The sequence below is a fragment of the Oncorhynchus mykiss genome, chromosome 2 (assembly GCF_013265735.2).
Source record: "Oncorhynchus mykiss isolate Arlee chromosome 2, USDA_OmykA_1.1, whole genome shotgun sequence".
Classification (NCBI taxonomy): Eukaryota; Metazoa; Chordata; class Actinopteri; order Salmoniformes; family Salmonidae; genus Oncorhynchus; species Oncorhynchus mykiss.
In genome coordinates, this window is record NC_048566.1 from 59,561,734 (window position 1) to 59,584,886 (window position 23,153).

The window sequence follows — 23,153 nt, forward strand, 5'->3', positions numbered from 1 at the left end:
TATGACAACGGTGAACTTTTTTTTAGAGGCAAACATGGACCTCTTATGTGGGTTAAGAGAAAAGGAGCAAGACTTAGCAGTACGCTACTGGGTTGTAAAATGCTCTTTCTGTAAAGAATGAAGACGAAGTGTCAATTGTGCAGAGGTTGGTGAAGTACCCATGTTGCTTTGTGTTTTTCTTTGCAGAAAAAAATCTGATATACTGTGATGCAAGTGTAAAGGTTTACAGCACAGGTGGCTGTTGAGGGGAGCACGGCTCATAATAATGGCAGGAACGGAGCGAATTAAATGTCATCAAACACATGAAAACCACGTGTTTGAAGTATTTGATACCATTCTACTGATTCGGCTCCAGCCATTACCTCGAGCCCGTCCTCCCCAATTAAGGTGCCACCAACCTCCTGTGGTGTACAGAGAATACATAACTACGTACACTGCTATTGCACCAACCTATCTGTAACTACAGTTGAAGTTGGAAGTTTACATACACCTTAGCCAAATACATTTAAACTCAGTTTTTCACAATTCCTGACATGTAATCCTAGTAAAAAGGCCCTGTCTTAGGTCAGTTAGGATCACCACTTTATTTTAAGAACGTGAAATTTCTGAATAATAATAGCGAGTGATTTATTTAAGCTTTTATTGCTTTCATCACATTCCCAGTGGGTCAGAAGTTTACATACACTCAATTAGTATTTGGTAGCATTGCCTTTAAATTGTTTAACGTGGGTCAAACGTTTCGGGGAGCCTTCCACAAGCTTCCCACAAAAAGTTGGGTGAATTTTGGCCCATTCCTCCTGACAGAGCTGGTGGTACTGAATCAGGTTTGTAGGCCTCCTTGCTCGCACACACTTTTTCAGTTCTGCTCACAGTTTTTTTTATAGGATTGAGGTCAGGGCTTTGTGATGGCCACTCCAATACCTTGACTTTGTTGTCCTTAAGCCATTTTTTGTCCTTAGCCATTCTTCAGCTTGCAAGCCTCCCCCTTTTTCCTCCAAACATAACGATTGTCACGTTCTGACCTCTATTTCCTTTGTTTTTGTAGTTATTTAGTATGGTCAGGGCGTGAGTTGGGTGGGCAGTCTATGTTTGTTTTTCTATGTTTTGGGGCAGTTCTATGTTTTCGGCCTAGTATGGTTCTCAATCAGAGGCAGGTGTCATTAGTTGTCTCTGATTGAGAATCATACTTAGGTAGCCTGGGTTTCACTGTGTGTTTGTGGGTGATTGTTCCTGTCTTTGTGTAGTATTCACCAGATAGGCTGTATTAGGTTTTGAGTTCTCACGTTTCTTGTTTTTTCGTTAGTTTGTTCATGTATAGTGTCGTGAATAAAATACAATGAACAACCACCACGCTGCGCTTTGGTCCGCCTCTACTTCACAAGAAGAGAATCGTTACAGAATCACCCACCACAACAGGACCAAGCGGTGTGGTAATGGGCAAAGGAAAAAGCAGCAGCAGGAGCAGCGCGAGGAGGTATGGACATGGGAGGACGAATTAGACGGAAGAGGACCCTGGGCTCAGCCAGGAGAATATCGCCGTCCCAAAGAAGAACTGGAGGCGGCGAAAGCGGAGAGGCGCTGGTATGAGGAGGCAGCGCGGCGTCGTGGATGGAAGCCCGGGAGTCAGCCCCAAAAATTTCTTGGGGGGGGGCTAGAGAGACCGGGCAGGCACCGTGTTATGCTGTGGAGCGCACGGTGTCCCCAGTGCGGGTGCACAGCCCGGTGCGGTACATTCCAGCTCCGCGTATCGGCCGGGCTAGAGTGGGCATCGAGCCAAGTGCCATGAAGCCGGCTCTACGCATCTGGTCTCCAGTGCGTCTCCTTGGGCCGGCTTACATGGCACCAGCCTTGCGCACGGTGTCCCCGGTTCGCCTGCATAGCCCAGTGCGGGCTATTCCACCTCGCCGCACTGGCAGGGCGACCGGGACCATTCAACCGGGTAAGGTTGGGCAGGCTCGGTGCTCAAGAGCTCCAGTGCGCCTGCACGGCCCGGTCTATCCGTCACCACCTCCACACCCCAGCCCTCCGGTGGCAGCTCCCCGTACCAGGCTGTCTCTCCGGCCCATCCGTCCAGAGCCTTCCTCCTCTCCAGCGCTGCCGGAGTCTCCCGCCTCTCCGGCGCTACCAGAGCCTTCCTCCTCTCCAGCGCTGCCGGAGTCTCCCGTCTGTCCGGCGCCTCTGCCGGAGCCTCCCGTCTGTCCGGCGCCTCTGCCGGAGCCTCCCGCCTGTCCGGCGCCTCTGCCGGAGCCTCCCGCCTGTCCGGCGCCTCTGCCGGAGCCTCCCGCCTGTCCGGCGCCTCTGCCGGAGCCTCCCGCCTGTCCGGCGCCTCTGCCGGAGCTTCCCGTCTGCCCGGCGCCTCTGCCGGAGCTTCCCGTCTGCCCGGCGCCATCGGAGCTTCCCGTCTGCCCAACGCCGCCAGCGCCGCCCGTCTGCCCAGCGCCGCCAGTGCCGCCCGTCTGCCCAGCGCCGCCAGCGCCGCCCGTCTGCCCAGCGCCGCCAGCGCCGCCCGTCTGCCCAGCGCCGCCAGCGCCGCCCGTCTGCCCAGCGCCGCCAGCGCCGCCCGTCTGCCCAGCGCCGCCAGCGCCGCCCGTCTGCCCAGCGCCGCCAGCGCCGCCTGTCTGCCCAGCGCCGCCAGTGCCGCCCGTCTGCCCAGCGCCGCCAGTGCCGCCCGTCTGCCAGGAGCCGCCAATGCCGCCCGTCAGCCAGGAGCCGCCAGTGCCGCCCGTCAGCCAGGGGCCGCCAGTGCCGCCCGTCAGCCAGGGGCCGCCAGTGCCGCCAGTCAGCCAGGGGCCGCCAGTGCCGCCAGTCAACCAGGGGCCGCCAGTGCCGCCAGTCAGCCCAGCGCCAGCGCCGCCAGTCAACCAGGGGCCGCCAGTGCCGCCAGTCAGCCAGGGGCCGCCAGTCAGCCAGGGGCCGCCAGTGCCGCCAGTCAGCCAGGGGCCGCTAGAGCCCCTCCGCCCGGAGCAGCTGTCCCTCTGTCCCGAGCAGCTGTCCCTCTGTCCCGAGCAGCTGTCCCTCTGTCCCGAGCAGCTGTCCCTCTGTCCCGAGCAGCTGTCCCTCTGTCCCGAGAAGCTGCCCCTCTGTCCCAAGCAGCCCCTCTGTCCAGTGGGGTCATTGAGAGGGGTGGGCATGGTGAGCAAGCCACGGAGGCGGACAATAAGGCGGACTGAGACAATGGCGAAGTGGGGTCCGCGTCCCGCGCCAGAGCCGCCACCGCAGACAGACGCCCACCCAGACCCTCCCCTATAGGTCAAGGTTTTGCGGCCGGAGTCCGCACCTTTGGGGGGGGGGGTACTGTCACGTTCTGACCTCTATTTCCTTTGTTTTTGTAGTTATTTAGTATGGTCAGGGCGTGAGTTGGGTGGGCAGTCTATGTTTGTTTTTCTATGTTTTGGGGCAGTTCTATGTTTTCGGCCTAGTATGGTTCTCAATCAGAGGCAGGTGTCATTAGTTGTCTCTGATTGAGAATCATACTTAGGTAGCCTGGGTTTCACTGTGTGTTTGTGGGTGATTGTTCCTGTCTTTGTGTAGTATTCACCAGATAGGCTGTATTAGGTTTTGAGTTCTCGTTAGTTTGTTCATGTATAGTGTCGTGAATAAAATACAATGAACAACCACCACGCTGCGCTTTGGTCCGCCTCTACTTCACAAGAAGAGAATCGTTACAACGATGGCCATTATAGCCAAACAATTATATTTTTGTTTCATCAGACCAGAGGACATTTCTCCAAAAGTACAATCTTTATCCCGATGTGCAGTTGCGAATTATAGTCTGTTTTTTTTTTTATAGCGGTTTTGGAGCAGTGGCTTCTTCCTTGCTGAGTGGCCTTTCAGGTTATGTTGATATAGGACATGTTTTACTGTGGATATAGAAACCTTTATACCTGTTTATTCCAGCATCTTCACAAGGTCTTTTGCTGTTGTTCTGGGATTGATTTGCACTTTTCGCACCAAAGTATGTTCATCTCTAGGAACGCGTCTCCTTCCTGAGCGGTGTAACGGCTGCGTGGACCCATGGTGTTTATACTTGCGTACTATTGTTTGTACAGATGAACGTGGTACCTTCAGGCATTTTGAAATTGCTCCAAAGGATGAACAAGACTTGTGGAGGTCTTGGCTGAATTCTTTTGATGTTCTCATGATGTCAAGCAAAGAAGCACTGAGTTTGAAGGTAGGCCTTGAAATACCTCCACAGGTACACCTCCAAATGACTCAAATTATGTCAATTAGCCTATCTGAAGCTTCTAAAGCAATGACATTGTTTTCAGGAATTTCCCAAGCTGTGGGCACAGTCAACTTAGTGTATGTAAAATTCTGGAATTGTGATACAGTGAATTATAAGTGAAATAATCTGTCTGTAAACAATAGTTGGAAAAATTACTTGTGTCATGCACAAAGTAGATGTCCTAACAGACTTGCCAAAACTTTAGTTTGTTAACAAGACATTTGTGGAGTGTTTGAAAAATGAGTTTTATTGACTCCAACCTAAGTGTATGTAAACTTCTGTCACGGCCGTCCTCCTCTTCATCTGAAGAGGAGACGAGATGGATCTGAGGACCAATACGCGGCGTGGTAAGTGTCCATGGTAAATCTTTAATCAAGAAAGACTGAACACTATACAAACGAGTAACAAAAACAATAAACCAAATTCGACCGTGAAGCTACAAAATGAGACCTGTGCTGAAACAAGCCATCAACATAAACAATCACCCACAAACAAACAGTGCAACCCAGGCTACCTAAGTATGATTCTCAATCAGAGACAACTAATGACACCTGCCTCTGATTGAGAACCATACTAGGCCGAAAACATAGAAATGCCCCAAAACATAGAAAAACAAACAGACTGCCCACCCAACTCACGACCTGACCATACTAAATAAATACAAAACAGAAATAAAGGTCAGAACGTGACAGTACCCCCCCCCCCCCCCCCCCCAAAGGTGCGGACTCCGGCCGCAAAACCTTGACCTATAGGGGAGGGTCTGGGTGGGCGTCTGTCCGCGGTGGCGGCTCTGGCGCGGGACGCGGACCCCACCTCATCATTGTCTTAGTCCGCCTTATTGTCCGCCTCCGTGGCTTTCTCAGCATGACCACCCCTCTCAATGACCCCACTGGACAGAGGGGCAGCTCGGGACAGAGGGACAGCTGCTCGGGACAGAGGGACAGCTGCTCGGGACAGAGGGACAGCTGCTCGGGACAGAGGGGCAGCAGCTCTGGGCAGAGGGGCTCCGGCAGCGGCGCCGGACAGGCGGGAGGCTCCGGCAGAGGCGCCGGACAGGCGGGAGGCTCCGGCAGAGGCGCCGGACAGGCGGGAGGCTCCGGCAGAGGCGCCGGACAGGCGGGAGGCTCCGGCAGAGGCGCCGGACAGGCGGGAGGCTCCGGCAGAGGCGCCGGACAGGCGGGAGGCTCCGGCAGAGGCGCCGGACAGGCGGGAGGCTCCGGCAGAGGCGCCGGACAGGCGGGAGGCTCCGGCAGAGGCGCCGGACAGGCGGGAGACTCCGGCAGAGGCGCCGGACAGGCGGGAGACTCCGGCAGAGGCGCCGGACAGGCGGGAGACTCCGGCAGCGGCGCCGGACAGGCGGGAGACTCCGGCAGCGGCGCCGGACAGGCGGGAGACTCCGGCAGCGGCGCCGGACAGACAGGACCACCTGCAGGGAGGAGACAGAGAGACAGCCTGGTGCGTGGGGCTGCCACAGGAACCACCAGGCTGGGAAGACCTTCAGGAGGCTTGGGGTTAAGAGGAGGCACCTGAAAGACCGGGCTGTGGGGGAGCACTGGAGCTCTGGTGCGCAACCTTGGCACCACTTCCCCAGGCTGGATAACCACTCTAGCCCGGACCGTCCAGAGTGCAGGCACAGGTTGAACCGGGCTGTGGGTAAGCACGGGAGATCTAGTGCTTACTACACGCACCTCTCCCTTCGGCTCCATTCCCACATTCGCCCGGCACGAGCGGAGCGCGGGCAGAGGACGCACTGCACCCTCCCAGCGCCCCGGAGACACAGCACGCAGAGCCGGCGCAGGATACCCTGGGCCAAAACTGCGTACCGGCGACCAGACCCGCTGAGCAGGCACCATACGCCCTGGCTCGATGCCCGCACTCGCATGACACTCTCGGGGGGCTGTCCCATAGCGCACCGGGCTATGGGCACGTACTGGCGACACCGTGCGCTTAACCGCATAACACGGTGCCTGCCCAGTATCTCGCTGCTTATAATAAGCACGAGGAGTGAGCGCAGGTCTGCTACCTGGCTTAGCTCCACCCCTCGTGTGCCCCCCCCCAAAAAATGTTGGGGCTGTCTCTCGTACCTGTCGCACTGCCGTGCTGCCTCCTCATATCGCCGCCGCTCAGCTTTCGCTGCCTCCAGCTCTGCTTTGGGGCGGCGATATTCCCCAGCCTGTGCCCAGGGTCCCTCTCCGTTCAGTATCTCCTCCCATGTCCAGGAGTCCTGTGATACCGGCCTCTGTTGTTGCTGCTGCTGCTGCTGCCGTCGCTGTTTTCTACCACGCCGCTTGGTCCTTGGTTGGTGGGTGATTCTGTCACGGCCGTCTTCCAAATTCGACCGTGAAGCTACAAAATGAGACTTGTGCTGAAACAAGCCATCAACATAGACAATCACCCACAAACAAACAGTGCAACCCAGGCTACCTAAGTATGATTCTCAATCAGAGACAACTAATGACACCTGCCTCTGATTGAGAACCATACTAGGCCGAAAACATAGAAATGCCCCAAAACATAGAAAAACAAACATAGACTGCCCACCCAACTCACGCCCTGACCATACTAAATAAATACAAAACAACAGAAATAAAGGTCAGAACGTGACAACTTCTGACTTCAGCTGTACATCGTGTAACTACTATAATGTCAATAGGTTACATGGTTTTATTGTCACTTGACAAAGTGAAAACTGGAGGTTTTCTGATGATATTTATTTGTAGTGGTGTTATTAGCAGTATCGGCACAACACCTTTTCACTTTAACATATAATACTGCCTGAATTAATTTGATCCCAGTGAAAAACAACACACCAGTGTTGTTTCTTGAGGAAATATCTTCAAGCAACATATAAATAGTATTGTTACATGAAGGAATGTAAATTTCATACCACCAGAATAATAATGTTCCCTGTAGTGCTGCAAACCCCTTTACCCCTAATGAGCAACAACAGTGTGCAAATTGCTTGATTTTCCAACCTTTATCAAAATTATACAACACCGTAACATGGGTATGGCGTGCCGTATTCCATACAGAACAGACTTGTTAGCAGAACACGGGATATTAACACATGAAATCCCTGCCTGGCTTGATATTGTCACCTCCCCCCTATAATTTGATATTCCACATAATGTCCCAACTGGCTGCAATGAGTCCTGATTCCTGCAGTGCCTGGGTACTGCGATATCCCCTGATAGCCACTGCTACTAGCCGAGCTCGGCAGCCTTCGTTAATATTTCATGAGGATAGGTAGCTTACAAAAGGAACACATTACACTGTGAGAATCAGACTCTCCTTAAGACAGAGCCGGTACACTCCTACATGTTCATGCCATCATTAGAGGCAACCACCTATATTCCCCCTCGCCACGTGGTTTTCACAAGGCTGTAATAGGTGATGTAAGTAATGAATGACCAATTATTTAATACAAATTGTAATCAATATTTTATATTAATCAGGCAAAAGACCTTTCCCCAGTTTGCAGCGCTGAGCGAGGCACGATCATGTAGTGGTTTAATGACTATGTAGTGACATGGGGAATCTGTCCATTCATTAGATAACAATTAATCAAATTGGGAATTGGAATTGATTTTTGATTTAGTGGGTGTTCACACACAGATGCTACTCCCACCCTGCAAGATAGATATTTGAAGACATTGACATAATACATGCTTGGAAGATTTGACTACAGGTTACAGATAAAATGGAAATATTGAAGCTAAAAGGGAGTGTCATTTCATGAACAGGTACACAGCACTTGAAATGGATTTGATGGAGATCTACTCGGAGCACTCTAACTGGGGAGTCCTATGGTATTTCAACTTGAAAGGCTATATAGTGGAAATGGCAACATGGCAGAAGAGATTTGGTGAGAGGTTTCATAAATCCATGGTGTAAAAGGCTGGTGATTTTTTCTGACAGACTTTTTTTGTATTTTTTATTTGACCTTTATCGATACAGGTTTTTCCTCATTTAGATAACAACTCTTTTCCAAGAGAGACCTGGTCCAATAGCAGCAGGGGGAAACAGCGTTTCAGGCAAAACAACTGACATGCACAAACACAACGTTAAACAAAACAATAAACACGCATACAGTGCAACAATTACACATTACGTTAAAAACTCGAAAGTCTTGACTAAAAACAGCTGTCCTAAAGACAGTTACACTCTTCTATGATATGTACATCGATCAAGTGTTTAAACTCCACCAACCAAACTAGATCATCAGATTTTAAAATGTTCAGGAGAGAATTCCAGGACCACGGAGCTAAGTAACGAAAACTATTTCTACCATGACCTGTTCTAATTTTTGGTACTGTTAGAAGCAAATCAGAATGGGACCGTAATTGATATTTATTTACCAACCTGAATAAAAAAGAACAGAGATAAAATGTCATTTTACCCAATATGACCTTATAAATCAGTGTATACCAGTGTTTAAGCCTACGCAAGGTCAATGACGACCAGCCAACAGCGCTGTAGAGATCACAAGGATGTGTTAGACGTGTTTGATTTGTAATGAACCTGAGGGCTGCATGATACACTGAATCAAGTGCTCTCAGGGTAGTTGTTGAGGCCTGCATATATATAACATCACTAAAATCTAAAACCGCCAGTAATGTACATCGTACCAGCTCCTTCTTGGCCTCCAAAGAAAAACAAGCCTTCTAGGCGATAGCGATAGATTAATGTGTGTACAATGTTCCCTCTGCACGGCGTCCTGGCAGGTGGCTGAGGGTGGAAGGTCACAGCAAGTCACGAAACAGCTAGCTCTAAACCTTGTTTACTGTACCCTCCGAGACAACATTTAGTCATACATTTAACTAAACTTTCAGAAGTGTTTACTAGATTATGTCGCATTCATTTTTAAGTTTTATCAGCGATTTCCTTCAGACAACATCCCATCATGGCGCCCCTCAGAGAAGTGACGCACACGAACATCCCCCAAACTCCCTTAATTACACCCAACAGTGATATAGATGACAACAGCTAAGCATAATAATTTGGAGGTTGGGAACACCAGGGGAAGCAGATTGGCCATTACCCTTAAAAAGGTATCAATTTAGGGTTAATAACTAGTTGTGTTTGGGACAGTAATGTGGCGAGATGACTCCCCTGATAGAGCTGGAAGAGACACAAAGAGATGGAACTGTTGCAGACGGACCGTAACGAGAGATTGGATTCCAAGGGGAGATCATCGCTTAAGTCAGAGCAGAGAGCCTAATGATATAATGGAGAAGTCTGAAAATTATGGAAGGTTATTATGGACCCAATTTAAGAGGGAGGACTTCTCCTGTTGATGCACCGACGCGCCTTATCAAGTGCTGTTTATTTATATTCCCTGTGATGGATTCGTCACATCTGGCAGAGGTTTTTGAGTGCAAACAAATCAAGCTAAGCACATAAGTCGATAATACAGTCTGTCAGGCGCCACCTAATGTTTTTTTAAACACCTAAAACCAAGTGATACAATTTGATATAATCTGAAATGTAATGCAGTTCTCACACTCAAGAGTGGATGGAGGGACTGGATGGATGGAAGGAAGGATTTCTCTGGCTCCCTCATCTGTATTCTGCTACTGTCCACATGAATGAATCAGATAGTGATGGTCTGTTTCTCTCCCACTGTCTCCCTCCCTTCCTCCATCTCTCTCTATACCTGTTCTCTCTGCCATGACCCTTCACTGTCTTTCCCTGTCAATTTTCTCTCCTCTCCATTTTCTTCTTATCCACTCTGTCCTCTCTCCTCCTCAAATCCATCCCTCATCTCTCCTTCATCTTGTACGTCCTCATCTTCATTTCCTCTCCCCCTCTACTTGCTCTCTCATTCCCACCTTCTTCTCTTATCTACCTCACCTCTCTCTCTCATCCACTCTTTTTGGCTCTCTGTCTTGCTCTCCTCAAAACATTCCCATCTTCACTCCTATCTCTCTCTTGCTCCTACGTATCTCCACCCCGCCACTCCTCTCTTTCACACTCTTCCCTCACATCGCCCTCCTCACTACCTCTCTACCCTCTATCTTCCCCCTCTCTCTTTCTCACCATCTTTCCCTCTCTACGCCGCCAACCCCTTCTCTCACCCCCTCCCTCCATACCTCTACTGCTCTCTCTTTTACCCCTCCCCGTCCACCATTCCACTTCCTTCTCTCCTTCATCCCTTCCCTTTGTCCATCTCTCCTCTCTCTAATTCCCTCCCCCCTCCTCTCCCCACAGGTGGTGTGTGCATTGCCCAGTCTCTGAAGATCCCCAGGGAGCCCAAGCCGGGGGAGTTTGACAAGCTTATTCTGCGATTGCTTGAGACCTCCAACGCCCGAGCCGTCATCATGTTTGCCAATGAGGACGACATTAGGTGTGTCTCTGTCTCACACACACACACACACACAGTCGGTGCACTCCTTCAGTCAGTGCACTCTAGTCGCCATCGAGTTAAAAACAGTGTTTATCTTCCATCAATTAATCCACAAACCCTTCACTGTGGATTGAGATAACAATGTTCGATTAACTCCGGGACACTATAGGTAAGACGGCCTGTCTATGCGGTGGAGTGCATTGTATTGCAGTTCCTTTCAGCACATAAAGAACTCTGGTTATCTCGCCTTGATCTGAATAAGATTGAATTAAGCGGCAATGATCATCTGCACATTTGAATACTTAGAACTCGAATGAAAGCTGTCTCAACTGAACACCTGCAAAGAGGGAGAAAAAAACTATATTTCTAATGCTCCTCAACCGAAAGCTCAGAACCTGAGGGTAATAAGTAAACTCAGTTTCCCAAACTCCAGAGGACTGGGTATAGCCACAGATCTTTCCTAAAATGGTTATATTAGACCGGATCTCCCTGAGGTTGAACTGAGGAGGAGTTGAGAACGTCTGGTGAGGGTGGCTTTGCAGGAATCAAAACTGTAATATGGTTTCCTTCCACATTTACCAATTTCTTGAAGTAGCTATATGGAAGCCATCAGGTTAGCAAAGCTTAGCTGGATCATTGGAGATATTGGATACGTATCTCAGTTTGGACAATGACAGTTGAATATCTTTCCCTCTCTCTTTATAATTGTATATTTATTACAAAAATGTAATTGAACCATTATATTACCATTATTTAATTTAACCATCATTATTTTATACCACATTTTCATTTACAGCAATGACCTGGGGAATAGTTATAGAGGAGAGGAGGGGGGATGAATGAGCCAATTGGAAGCTGGGGACGATTAGGTGGCCATGATGGTATGGTAAGAGGGCCAGATTGGGAATTTAGCCAGGACAAAAGGGTACTCTTACGCTAAGTGGCATGGGATCTTTTAGTGACCACAGAGAGTCAGGACACCCCTTTAATTCTCATCAAAAAGATGGTACCCTACACAAGGAAATATCCCCAGTCACCGTCCTGGGGAATTGCAATCTTTTTTTAGACGAGAGGAAAGAGTGCCTCCTACTGGCTCTCCACAACACTTCCAGCAGCATCTGGTCTCCCATCCAGGACCGACCCTACTTAGCATCAGTGGCAAGCCAGTGGTGGGATGCAGGGTGGTATGCTGTTGGATGACGTTGCGGTTGGGGTCGAACATATACAAGAAGTGAATCGGAATTAAGTTAATTTAAATTCAGTGAATCGAAATTCAGTGATTCGGAATGTAACAACTTTGTCTTCTTCTCACAGGCGTATCCTGGACGCGGCCAAACGCAACAACGAGACTGGTCACTTCCTTTGGGTTGGTTCAGACAGCTGGGGGTCCAAGATCTCCCCTGTGGTCCAGCAGGAGAGAGTGGCAGAGGGGGCCATCACCATCCTCCCCAAGAGAGCCTCCGTGGACGGTGAGAGAACAGGAGACACTGAGTCTTATTGACCCTACTCAGCAAACAATGGGAAATAATGCATGTGTTTGAAGCACTGTGAGATGTACAACACTTTTGTGTTATAGGATGTGGCTTCAGGCTGAAATAAGTTTATTTTGTCTCTGTTTTTATTGTTCTCCTCAATTTTCATCCTTATCTCAGCCTTCGACCGTTACTTCCGGAGTCGCTCCCTCTCCAACAACAGAAGGAACGTGTGGTTCGCGGAATTTTGGGAAGAAAACTTTGCGTGCAAGTTAGGGATGCATGGCAAGCGACCTGGGAGCCCCAAGAAATGCACAGGTACAGCATGTTCTTTCTTAAGCACTGAGGGAAGAGCATTATCTGGGGACGAGGAAGAGGAAGTACCCTCCGGCAGAGGTCTGTGCGTTCCCTCAGTGCAAACCTGACTGTTTAAACAGTGCACTGCAGAGATTAGACAGTGAACAACAGAGAGACAATAGTCTGTTGCTGGGGTGTATATTCATCCCAATGCTATACAGACCCTAACCATGATAGTCTGGACCATCTCACACCCCAGCCAATCAATGTCATGCTTTTGGTAGCCAAGAGGTGATGGATGGATGGCACAGGAGGTTGGTGGTACCTTATTTGGGAAGGACGGGCTCATGGTAATGGCCAGAGCGGAATAGGTGGAATGGTATCAAACACATCAAACACATGGTTCCCATGTGTTTGATGCCATTCCATAAACTCTGTTCCAGCCATCATCATTATAACTCCAGTTATAGCACTGTAATTTCATTTCACTGGAATTTCACTTTCAATATCTCTGGGAATATGTAGTGGAAAGGGTTTGCTCTAGCTTGAAATGGGAAACATCCGTATGTAGCACTCTGCAAATGTACAGTAACTCTCCCAGGCGCAAGCAGCCATTTTGCAGAGACATGCTGTATGTCTGAAGATGTGGATGCATGTGTTTGTGTTGAAGACCTCTGGAGACAAAGGCATCGGATCCACACATTCTGTGTAAATGTGTTTCTTTGAGTGTGTGTGTGCAGGGAAACTTTACATTGTGTTTGAATTCATTATGTTTCTATAATAACAATTTTAGTCATAAAGAAAATGCAGGATGTGAGTGTATTAATGTGGCTGTGTTTGAGCCTTTTTTCGCCGCCAAAACTCTGTTTGTGACTGGGGATATGCAGAGGCAGACGGCTGTCCGTTGCCCATATCACAGACGACACTTATTGTTCTGACACGGTGACTTGAAATAATGAGAATAATTATGGAGCTGTTGTCGCCGTGCTCTCTCTCTCTCTCACTCGCCCCCCCCCCCCCCCCCCCACTCTCCTTATCTGCAATAGGATGCACACAACGCTGCAGTGCTGATAGATTCGTCTGTTAACAACACAGCCAGATCGCCTGATTATTATCTTTTTTTTAAGTCAGTAGGGAAGGCATCAAATCACGACAGCGTGACAAAAAAGGCAGTGGATTCTGTCATTAACAAAGCGGATGCGCCATGATCCAGCGAAAGCAAGTGGCACATACTAACTATTGTGTGCAGAAAATTATAAAAAGGTCTTGCACTTAAGCCGACTGAGGGAGACAGCCAGATCAGCCCGAGGGTGTTCCAAAATGAATTCCACATCACTAAGCTTAGCATATACAGCGCTTGTCTACTGAGAGTTGCATTGTGCTGACGACAATGTCCCCACTGTGTGGGCGAAAAAAAATGTAATCCTTGATGATTTTGAGGAGTTTTTCTGGAACACAGGCACTTTGGGACAAATCCTTTGGAGACATGGCAGACACACCAAACAGGATTTGGTAAACGCACGGTGAGAGTAGCCAGGCAGCAACAGGACCGAGGGGAGAAGAAAAAAGAAACACCAATCTCAGCTTTCCAAAAATACCCCCATGTTCGTATCTCCCTCCATTATAAAGCTCATGTAATTTTGCCTGAGCAAGGTAGACGGTTTGAAATCTGTTTGCCCCTGTCAAAAGCACTCCGGGCTTTTTCACTCTATTCTTTCCCTGGTGTGGGAGCGAGGGGAGCAGCTTGAGTAAATTTTATTAGCAACTCGAGATTGAGTTTTAGTGCCGTGAGGAGAGGAGCTGCATGGGCATCTTTTATCTGGAGCTGTCGCTGTCTGCAGAGTAATCATGCAACAAGACAAACGGCTGAATCAGCACCACCTCTGATCATTGTCCATATGTGTGTTTGTGCGTGTGTGTGTGTGTGTGCACGTGTGTGTGCTTATTTTTTTGTTTGTGGCCATTGCAATATCACAAAATATCCCCATCCCTCTCTTAAACCTATAAAGAAAAGGAAAAGTGCTGACATGCTGAAGAATGCATTTTGTGTTTAGAACCAGGTGTTTGGTGCAGACATACAGTACCAGTCAAAATATGCCAAGAGTGTGCAAAGCTGCCATCAAGGCAAAGGGTGGCTACTTTGCAGAATCTCAAATTGTAAATATATTTAGATTTTATAAAGACACCAGGCGAGACCCAGATGCCGACACAGGAGGAAGATGGTTCGAGTCTCTGATATTTATTGAACAATGAGGGGCAGGCAAGAGGCAGGTCGAAGACAGGCAAGAGTTCATAACCAGGTCAGAGTCCGAACAGTACAGGGCGGCAGGCAGGCTCGAGGTCAGGCCTAGGCAGAATGGTCAGGCAGGCTCGAGGTCAGACCTAGGCAGAATGGTCAGGCAGGCTCGAGGTCAGGCCTAGGCAGAATGGTCAGGCAGGCGGGCTAGGTGTTAGTGCAGGCAAAAGGTCAGAACCGGGAGGACTAGAAAAAGAGAGACTAGGAAAAACAGGAGCTTGGAAAAATGCTGGTTGACTTGGCAAGACAGGACGAACTGGCAACAGACAAACAGAGAACACAGGTGTAAATACACTGGGGGTAATGGGGAAGATGGGTGACACCTGGAGGGGGGAAAAAGGACAGGTGAAACAGATCAGGTTGTGACAGATTTGTTTAACACTTTTTTGGTTACTACATGATTCCATGTGTTATTTCATAGTTTTGTTGTCTTCACTATTATTCTACAATGTAGAAAATAGTAAAAAGAAAGAAAAGCCCTGGATTGAGTAGGTGTGTCCAAACTTTTGACTGGTACTGTATATGAACATTTGCGTGTGTACTTACAGTATGTGTGTGTATATGTGTATCTGTCTATGTAAGCAAATGTGTGCACAGACTTGTGTGTCATCACATAGACGGAGTAAACAGGAAACTGTGAAATGGATGCACCTTCGTTGGCATACAGTAAGTGCTCTCAGACATTAACATCAGATACTGTATCCTGTGAAATGTCAATGATGTTTGATTTAGCGTTGCGTCACAGCTATGCTCTCTTCTCTCATTACATCCTATGTGAGGCTAAGGTTTAGTCATACTGCAGTGCAAAGTGCCATTATACAATCACAGATGTATCCACTTGCTTCTTATGTAGTTCTTACCCTGCAGTGTTTCCTCACTATTCCTTCACTATTAAGTTGGGCAACCCGCCTGGCCGCCACCCACTTCCAGCCTCAATTGCCCACCAGGAAACAAAGGCTTGTCCAGATACCCCAAGGCAGAATGTTCAGTCACAAACACACACTCAACATCACTGGTGGAACAGCTCTATAGTTTCTCCTACCTTGAAGCAACAAATACAGAACTGAAGCCATAGAAGTCATGGTACAAAAAGCTGTTCTCCACTGGGAAACGGAAAGAGTCATAGGATCAACAGACACTTATGCACCAAGCATTGGTACACGATCCACTGCAATGTGATATAATGCAGAACTAGTGGGTCACTTCAACAACTAAAATAAATTGTTTTGTTCTTTGAAAGTGTGTCTGTGTGTCAAGTAGGTCAGGCGTGTTAAGTGCTCTGTTAAATTATAATTGCTCTGCGTCGCAAACTCCTCATTTAGTTCTCTGTTGCTCAGTTTTTCAGTATCTTGCGGTGATGATAACATTGAATACTATGTGAGCACTTATCTTTAGTAGCAGAGGAGAGGGAATCAAAAGGAACTCAATATCGAAAGGGATATACTTCAGCTCTATGGTGCAAATGCTCTCTGGTTTTGACACGTCATATATTAAATGGAGGTTTTCACGCAATTAAATAGCTGTCACTTCATATTACAAACTGTCATTTTTTGTTATTTCTTGACAGAACTCCGGGGCCAGCATCAATCTCATCCTCATCCTCATCCTCAGGCAAAATGGTAGTGAATTGCATACCGTGATAATGATTTCCAATGAACCCTTACTGTATTGTGTTCCTTATTCTTTCTAGTATTTTGTTACGTTGTATGTCTTCAGGCCATGTGGGCATTTTGGTCCATAAATCACAGTAAATAAGGGGTAAACACCCTTTTGTGGTCCTATTGATTTTCATGTATTAGTCTGAAAGAGAGAGTGAGAGAGGGGGAGGGGGGGTGGGTAGCGAGAGAGGGGAGATGAAGAGAGGGGGGGGGGACAGAGAGAGAGAGAGTCACTTGAGGGAAAATTTCAACATGCTCTTTGGCTTTGTGGGGATGGTCTTGAAGGGCCTTGATCATTGATGGTAATTAATCAGGATAATTAAATATCTTTATTGACACAATGGCCTAAGGTCAGAGGGAACGGTGTCTACATTCCATCATGCTGTCCGTGTGCTGCTGGTGATATTGTCAGCATTCGTCTCTGGTGATGAGCTGTAGACATGTTCCCAATCTGTACAGTAGCTCTAAGCACCTCATTTCCCATCTCTAATTTTTTTTTTTGTTTTAGCTTTGTTTACCTAGGCAAGTCAGTTAAGAAAAAAATCTTATTTTCAATGATGGCCTAGGAACAGTGGGTTAACTGCCTTGTTCAGGGGCAGAACAACAGATTTGTATCTTATCAGCTCAGGGATTTGATCTTGCAACCTTTCGGTTACTAGTCCAACGCTCTAACCACGAGGCTACCTGCCACCCCCAAATGAGTGTGTCCATTGTTTTTAAAGCAATACAATAACTCCTACCACTCATCCAAGCAAGGAAATCCATGCAATGACTGCAGATTGTTTTTTACCCCTCCTCTTTGTCCCTACTGTTAATGTCATCATACTTTCCCCGGTATAGTCATGTGATTTCATTAGAACTAAGCACATAGGCACTTAGTCAAAATGAACAATCGAAGAAAAAAATAACTAGTGTTTCAATTAAATATTGGTATAGATACTGGTATACCCACTACAGTCACATCCAAAATTGTTAAAGATGAGCAAAAAAAAAGACTATATAAAATAAATCATACAAATACTGAGCTAAGCTCCCAAAAAAAATTTAAAATTAAGTTTTATTATACTAATTTTGTTTAATTAACAAGTAATATAATTTTTTCTCAAAAAGATGTGTCTAGATAATTGTTGTTACTTTGTGCACCCTCCCCTTGCAAGGATAACGACACTGAACCTTTTTCTAGAAGGTTTTATGAGAACACATTGAGAAGTCTCTTAGACCATTCCTCTATACAGAATCTTTCCAGGTCCTTGATATCCTTCGGTCTGCACTTATGGACTTCCCTCTTCAATCAAAATTACCGGTTTTCCATGGGGTTCAAGTACAGGGACTGAGATGGCCATTGCAAAATGCTGATTTTGGGGCAATTAACAATTTGTGGATTTTGATGTGATTTTTTTTCATATGAGCATAGCACCTGGTTCCAATCCACGTACTAATGCCGTTAGCAAGCTCCAGGCGTTTACATTTGTTACTGTCATTAAAGTTTTTTTTCTCGCAACCTTTCCAAAGAGCCTATTGGCATGCAAGTGGCGTCAACAGTAATTGTAGATTAAGAGACTTGGTGACCCAAAGATTCAACCAATTTCTGTAATTCTCCAACTGTGGCACTTCTTTGCCTCCAGAACATCTGACAAGTTACGCATGTGACCTCTACCAGGCAAGTTTACCACTGTTCCAGTGGTTTTGAACTTCGTAATCTTTGAGCTAATAGTGGTTCGTGGTTAGTGGTATATATGCATATTGTATGCATACAATATAGCTCAGTATTGTTATAATTATTTTGATAAAAAAATGACTTGCTCATCAAGGGTTACATACAGTAACTCAGCAATGCGATGGAGTATTTTCCCTTGTTTTAGGCCACAGCTTGTTTTTGTCCACAGCTCACATATTTCAATTTCGCTTTCCTATTATGCAACAGACAGACTTGTCCACAGATGCCCCGAGCTTTCAATGTTTACGGCACAATCACTTCATGCCTCCAGTTATGACTTTCTGATGTGTTTCTGATGTATTCTAACCTTGAACAATGGCAGTAAGAATAGAAAACTAAACCGGAGCAAGATTGGTACGATTGCAGCTTTAACCAACAATGTGGATCAGAATCAATGCAGACTGCCCCGAGACAAAGAAAGCAGGCTGATGTCAATTGGACTTAATTATAAACATTTTATTACAGATTTCGGCTTTGGTGCACTTTACCTCAGCCGAGCAAAGTAGCCAATTTGTATCCTCTTTCGAAAAAGGTTGCTACTGTTCTCTTCCCCTTTTTTTTATTTTATTTAACCAGGCAAGTCAGTTAAGAACAAATTCTTATTTACAATTGACGGCCTACCCCATCCAAACCCAGATGACACTGGGTTAATTGTGCACCGCCCTATGGGACTCCCAATCACGGCCAGTTGTGATACAGCCCGGTATTGAACCAGGGTCTGTAATGACGCCTCTAGCACTGAGATGCAGTGCCTTAAGACCGCTGTGCCACCTGGGAGCCCCCTTCAAGCATGCAAAGATACAAAATACTGAACAAATTCCCTGAAAGAGGTTGGAGTCACATGAAAGCTTACTCTTGGCAGACATTTTGTCCTGCCCATTGATGCCACATCTTTGCACTCTTGTGTGCTTGATTCCAAACATTTCCAGATCAAACGTAATCTTGACAAAAACCCAGTCTGTCGCCCTTTCCCTCCATTTTTGTCTACTGGTTCTCTTCCCTCTAATGACTTGGCTTCTTGATTTGAAAGCAGAGTGACAGTCAGGGGAGGAGTCGCCTTCTATTGGAGGTTGGAGATGGAAGCTAAGTGCACAGCGCTCAGGAACATTTTGGAACGTACACTTTTGATTAGGGATTTTCTTCAAAGAGTCTTATAGGGTAATATGTTACATCTTCCGCCAGACATCTTCCCAACCTTGTTATAGTATCAAAGGCCTGCTCTTGACATTCCCCTTTGAAAATAATGGCAAAGCTGAAGTGAATTGATGCGAAGGGTTTCTAACACCAGCCAATCTCTTAGGAGAGATAGTGTGGGTCGGACAGAATATAGGTCTGACTTGCGATACAGTCGTGGCCAAAAGTTTTGAGAATGACACAAATATACATTTTCACAACGTCTGCTGCCTCAGTTTGTATGATGGCAATTTGCATATACTCCAGAATGTTATGAAGAGTGATCAGATGAATTGCAAAGTCCCTTTTTGCCATGCAAATGAACTGAATCCCCCAGAAACATTTCCACTGCATTTCAGCCCTGCCACAAAAGGACCAGCTGACATCATGTCAGTGACTCTCTCATTAACACAGGTGTGAGTGTTGATGAGGACAAGGCTGGAGATCACTCTGTCATGCTGATTGAGTTCAGATTACAGACTGAAAGCTTCAAAAGGAGGGTGGTGCTTGGAATCCTTGTTCTTACTCTGTCAACAATGGTTACTTGCAAGGAAATACGTGCCATCATCATTGCTTTGCAAAAAAAGGGCTTCACAGGCAAGGATATTGCTGCCAGTAAGATTGCACCTAAATCAACCATTTATCGGATCATCATGAACTTCAAGGAGAGCGGTTCAATTGTTGTGAAGAAGGCTTCAGGGTGCCCAAGAAAGTCCAGCAAGCACCAGGAACATCTTTTAAAGTTGATTCAGCTGCGGGATCGGGGAACCACCAGTACAGAGCTTGCTCAGGAATGGCAGCAAGCAGGTGTGAGTGCATCTGCATGTACAGTGAGGCGAAGACTTTTGGAGGATTGCCTGGTGTCAAGAAGGGCAGCAAAGAAGCCACTTCTCTCCAGAAAAAACATCAGGGACAGACTGATATTCTGCAAAAGGTACAGGGACTGGACTGCTGAGGACTGGGGTAAAGTCATTTTCTCTGATGAATCCCCTTTCCGATTGTTCGGGGCATCCGGAAAAAAGCTTGTCCGGAGAAGACAAGGTGAGCGCTACCATCAGTCCTGTGTCATGCCAACAGTAAAGACAATTCATGTGTGGGGTTGCTTCTCAGCCAAGGGAGTGGGGTGAGTGAGCCCACCCAATTTTACCTAAGAACACAGCCATGAATAAAGAATGGTACCAACACATCCTCCGAGAGTTAATTCTCCCAACCTTCCAGGAACAGTTCGGTGATGACCAATGCCTTTTCCAGGATGATGGAGCACCTTGCCATAAGGCAAACGTGATAACTAAGTGGCTCGGGGAACAAAACATCGATATTTTGGGTCCATGGCCAGGAAACTCCCCAGACCTTAATCCCATTGAGAACTTGTGGTCAATCCTCAAGTGGCAGGTGGACAAACAAAAACCCACAAATTCTGACAAACTCCAAGCATTGATTATGCAAGAATGGTCTGTGGCCCAGAAGTTAAATGACAGAATGCCTGGGCGGATTGCAGAGGTCTTGAAAAAGAAGGGTCAACACTGCAAATATTGACTATTTGCATCAACTTCATGTAATTGTCAATAAAAGCCTTTGACACTTATGAAATGCTTGTAATTATACTTCAGTATTCCATAGTAACATCTGACAAAAATATCTAAAGACACTGAAGCAACAAACTTTGTGGAAATTAATATTTGTCATTTTCAAACTTTTTGCTTCGACTGTACACTGGCCATTAACATCCTACCCGTAGATTTTCAGCCCAACACTAATCTAGTGCACCTGATTCTAATAATTAGCTGGTTGATAAACTGAATCAGATTAGTTACAACTGAGGTTGGAGTAGAAACCTACAGGAGAGTAGTTCTCCAGAAACAGGGTTGGAGAGCACTGGTCTACGTTTACTGGATTAGACAGGACGATAGGGCTTTGAAGGCTTTGGAATGCATAGCCTTTACATTTATATTTTTTATAGGCCTTGTATAGGCACTCAGTAAAGTCAGATGGTTGTAGGAAATAGATCTCAACATCCTGGACAGAATACAGCCATAAAAACAATGAACCCAGATAAGAGTGGGAAATAAGTGGCACTGGTAGTCTGAGGACTTTTATTAGCAGCCAGAAGTGTCCTGCCAGTATCCTGACAAATTCCTTAGGGCTACTTCCTCCTTGCCAAGAAACAGGAGATCTGACAAGGATATGCAAATATCATGCCTGAATTGTATACATCGTTAATTGCTAATGTATACATTTTCTATGTAGGAAAAAAATACAAAAACACACATCAACTCCCACCTCCCTTCACAGCATTCATAGCAGGCTGCTGTAATTCAAATAGAGACATGTGCAAGGCAACAAAATACACTGGGCCAGTGTGTAATTGCACATTTGCTAGTTTCAAAGCATTCTAAATATTCAATATCTTAATGAGCAAAACAGAAAGTCATTAGCAGAGCCCCTGTGAATGGAATGATATACAGTGCCTTTGGAAAGTATTCAGACCGCTTGACTTTTTCCACATTTTGTTAAGTTACAGGCTTATTCTAAAATGGATTACATAAAACCTTTTCCTCAGCAATCTACATACAATGCCCTATAATGACGAAGTGAAAACAGGTTTTTAGACATTTTTACAAAGTTATTAAAAACAAAAACAGAATACCTTATTTACATAATTATTCAGACCCTTTGCTATGAGACTTGAAATTGAGCTCAGGTGCATCCTGTTTCCATTGATCATTATTGAAATCGAGGGAGGAAGTGCCTTGGTCAGGGAGGTGAACAAGAACCCGGTGGTCACTCTGACAGAGCTCCAGAGTTCTTCTTTGGAGATGGGAGAAACTTCCAGAAGGACAACCATCTCTGTAGCTCTCCACCAATCAGGCCTTTATGGTAGAGTGGCCAGACGGAAGCCAATCCTCAGTAAAAGGCAGCTCGCTTGGAGTTTGCAAAAAGGCACCTAGACTCTCAGACCATGAGAAACAAGATTCTCTGGTCTGATAAAACCAAGACTGATGAATGCCATGTGTCATGTCTGGAGGAAACCTGGCACCATCCCTACGGTGAAGCATGTAGGTGGCAGCATCATACTGTGGGGATGTTTTTCAGTGGTAGGGACTGGGAGACTAATCAGGATTGAGGGAAAGATAAATGGAGCAAAGTACAGAGAGATCTTTGATGAAAACCTGTTTCAGAACACTATGGACCTCAGACTGGGGCGAAGGTTTACCTTCCAACGGGACAACGACCTTAAGCACAGAGCCAAGACAACATAGGAGTGTCTCTGAATGTCCTTGAGTGGCCCATCCAAAGCCCAGACGTGATGCTGATCTAACATGTCTGAAGAGACCAGCAAATAGCTGTGCAGCGACGCTCCACATCCAACCTGACAGAGCTTGAGAGGATCTGCAGAGAAGAATGGGAGAAATTCCCCAAATACAGGTGTGCCAAGCTTGTAGCGTCATACCCAAGAAGACTCAAGGCTGTAATCGCTGCCAAATGTGCTTCAATAAAGTACTGAGTAAAGGGTCTGAATACTTATGTAAATGTTATATTTCAGTTTTTTTGTTACGGTGCGTGAATGAGGACCCAAAAGCGAATCAACTTAAACAGAGCTTCTTTAATTACCAAACATAGGTAGGCTCAGATGGACCGGCAGATTCTGACAGGACAGGACAAGGTTACAGCAAACATGATGACAGTCTGGTTCAGGCATGAATGACACAAACAAACAAGAATCCGACAAGGACAGGAGCAGAAACAGAGAGAGATATAGGGACCTAATCAGAGGGAAAAAGGGAACAGGTGGGGAACGGGGTGAATGGGTAGTTAGAGGAGACAAGGGACAGCTGGGGGAAAGCGGGGGAGAAAAGGTAACCTAACACGACCAGCAGAGGGAGACAGGGTGAAGGGAAAGGACAGAGACAAGACAACATGACAGTACATGACAGTACCCCCCCACTCACCGAGCGCCTCCTGGCGCAC

General features: G+C 46.8%; 1 protein-coding gene across 2 annotated transcripts in view; it reads left to right on the top strand.

The window, feature by feature from the left end:
* LOC110492752 (metabotropic glutamate receptor 8) overlaps positions 1 to 23,153 on the top strand; it is a 241,073-nt gene that overhangs the window by 159,557 nt on the left and 58,363 nt on the right. For both annotated transcript variants that reach the window (XM_021567226.2, XM_036951948.1), the window contains exons 4-6: positions 10,436 to 10,571; positions 11,886 to 12,040; positions 12,224 to 12,361. In XM_021567226.2, the coding sequence (XP_021422901.1) occupies positions 10,436 to 10,571; positions 11,886 to 12,040; positions 12,224 to 12,361 (429 nt within the window). The remainder of the gene's footprint in view (positions 1 to 10,435; positions 10,572 to 11,885; positions 12,041 to 12,223; positions 12,362 to 23,153) is intronic.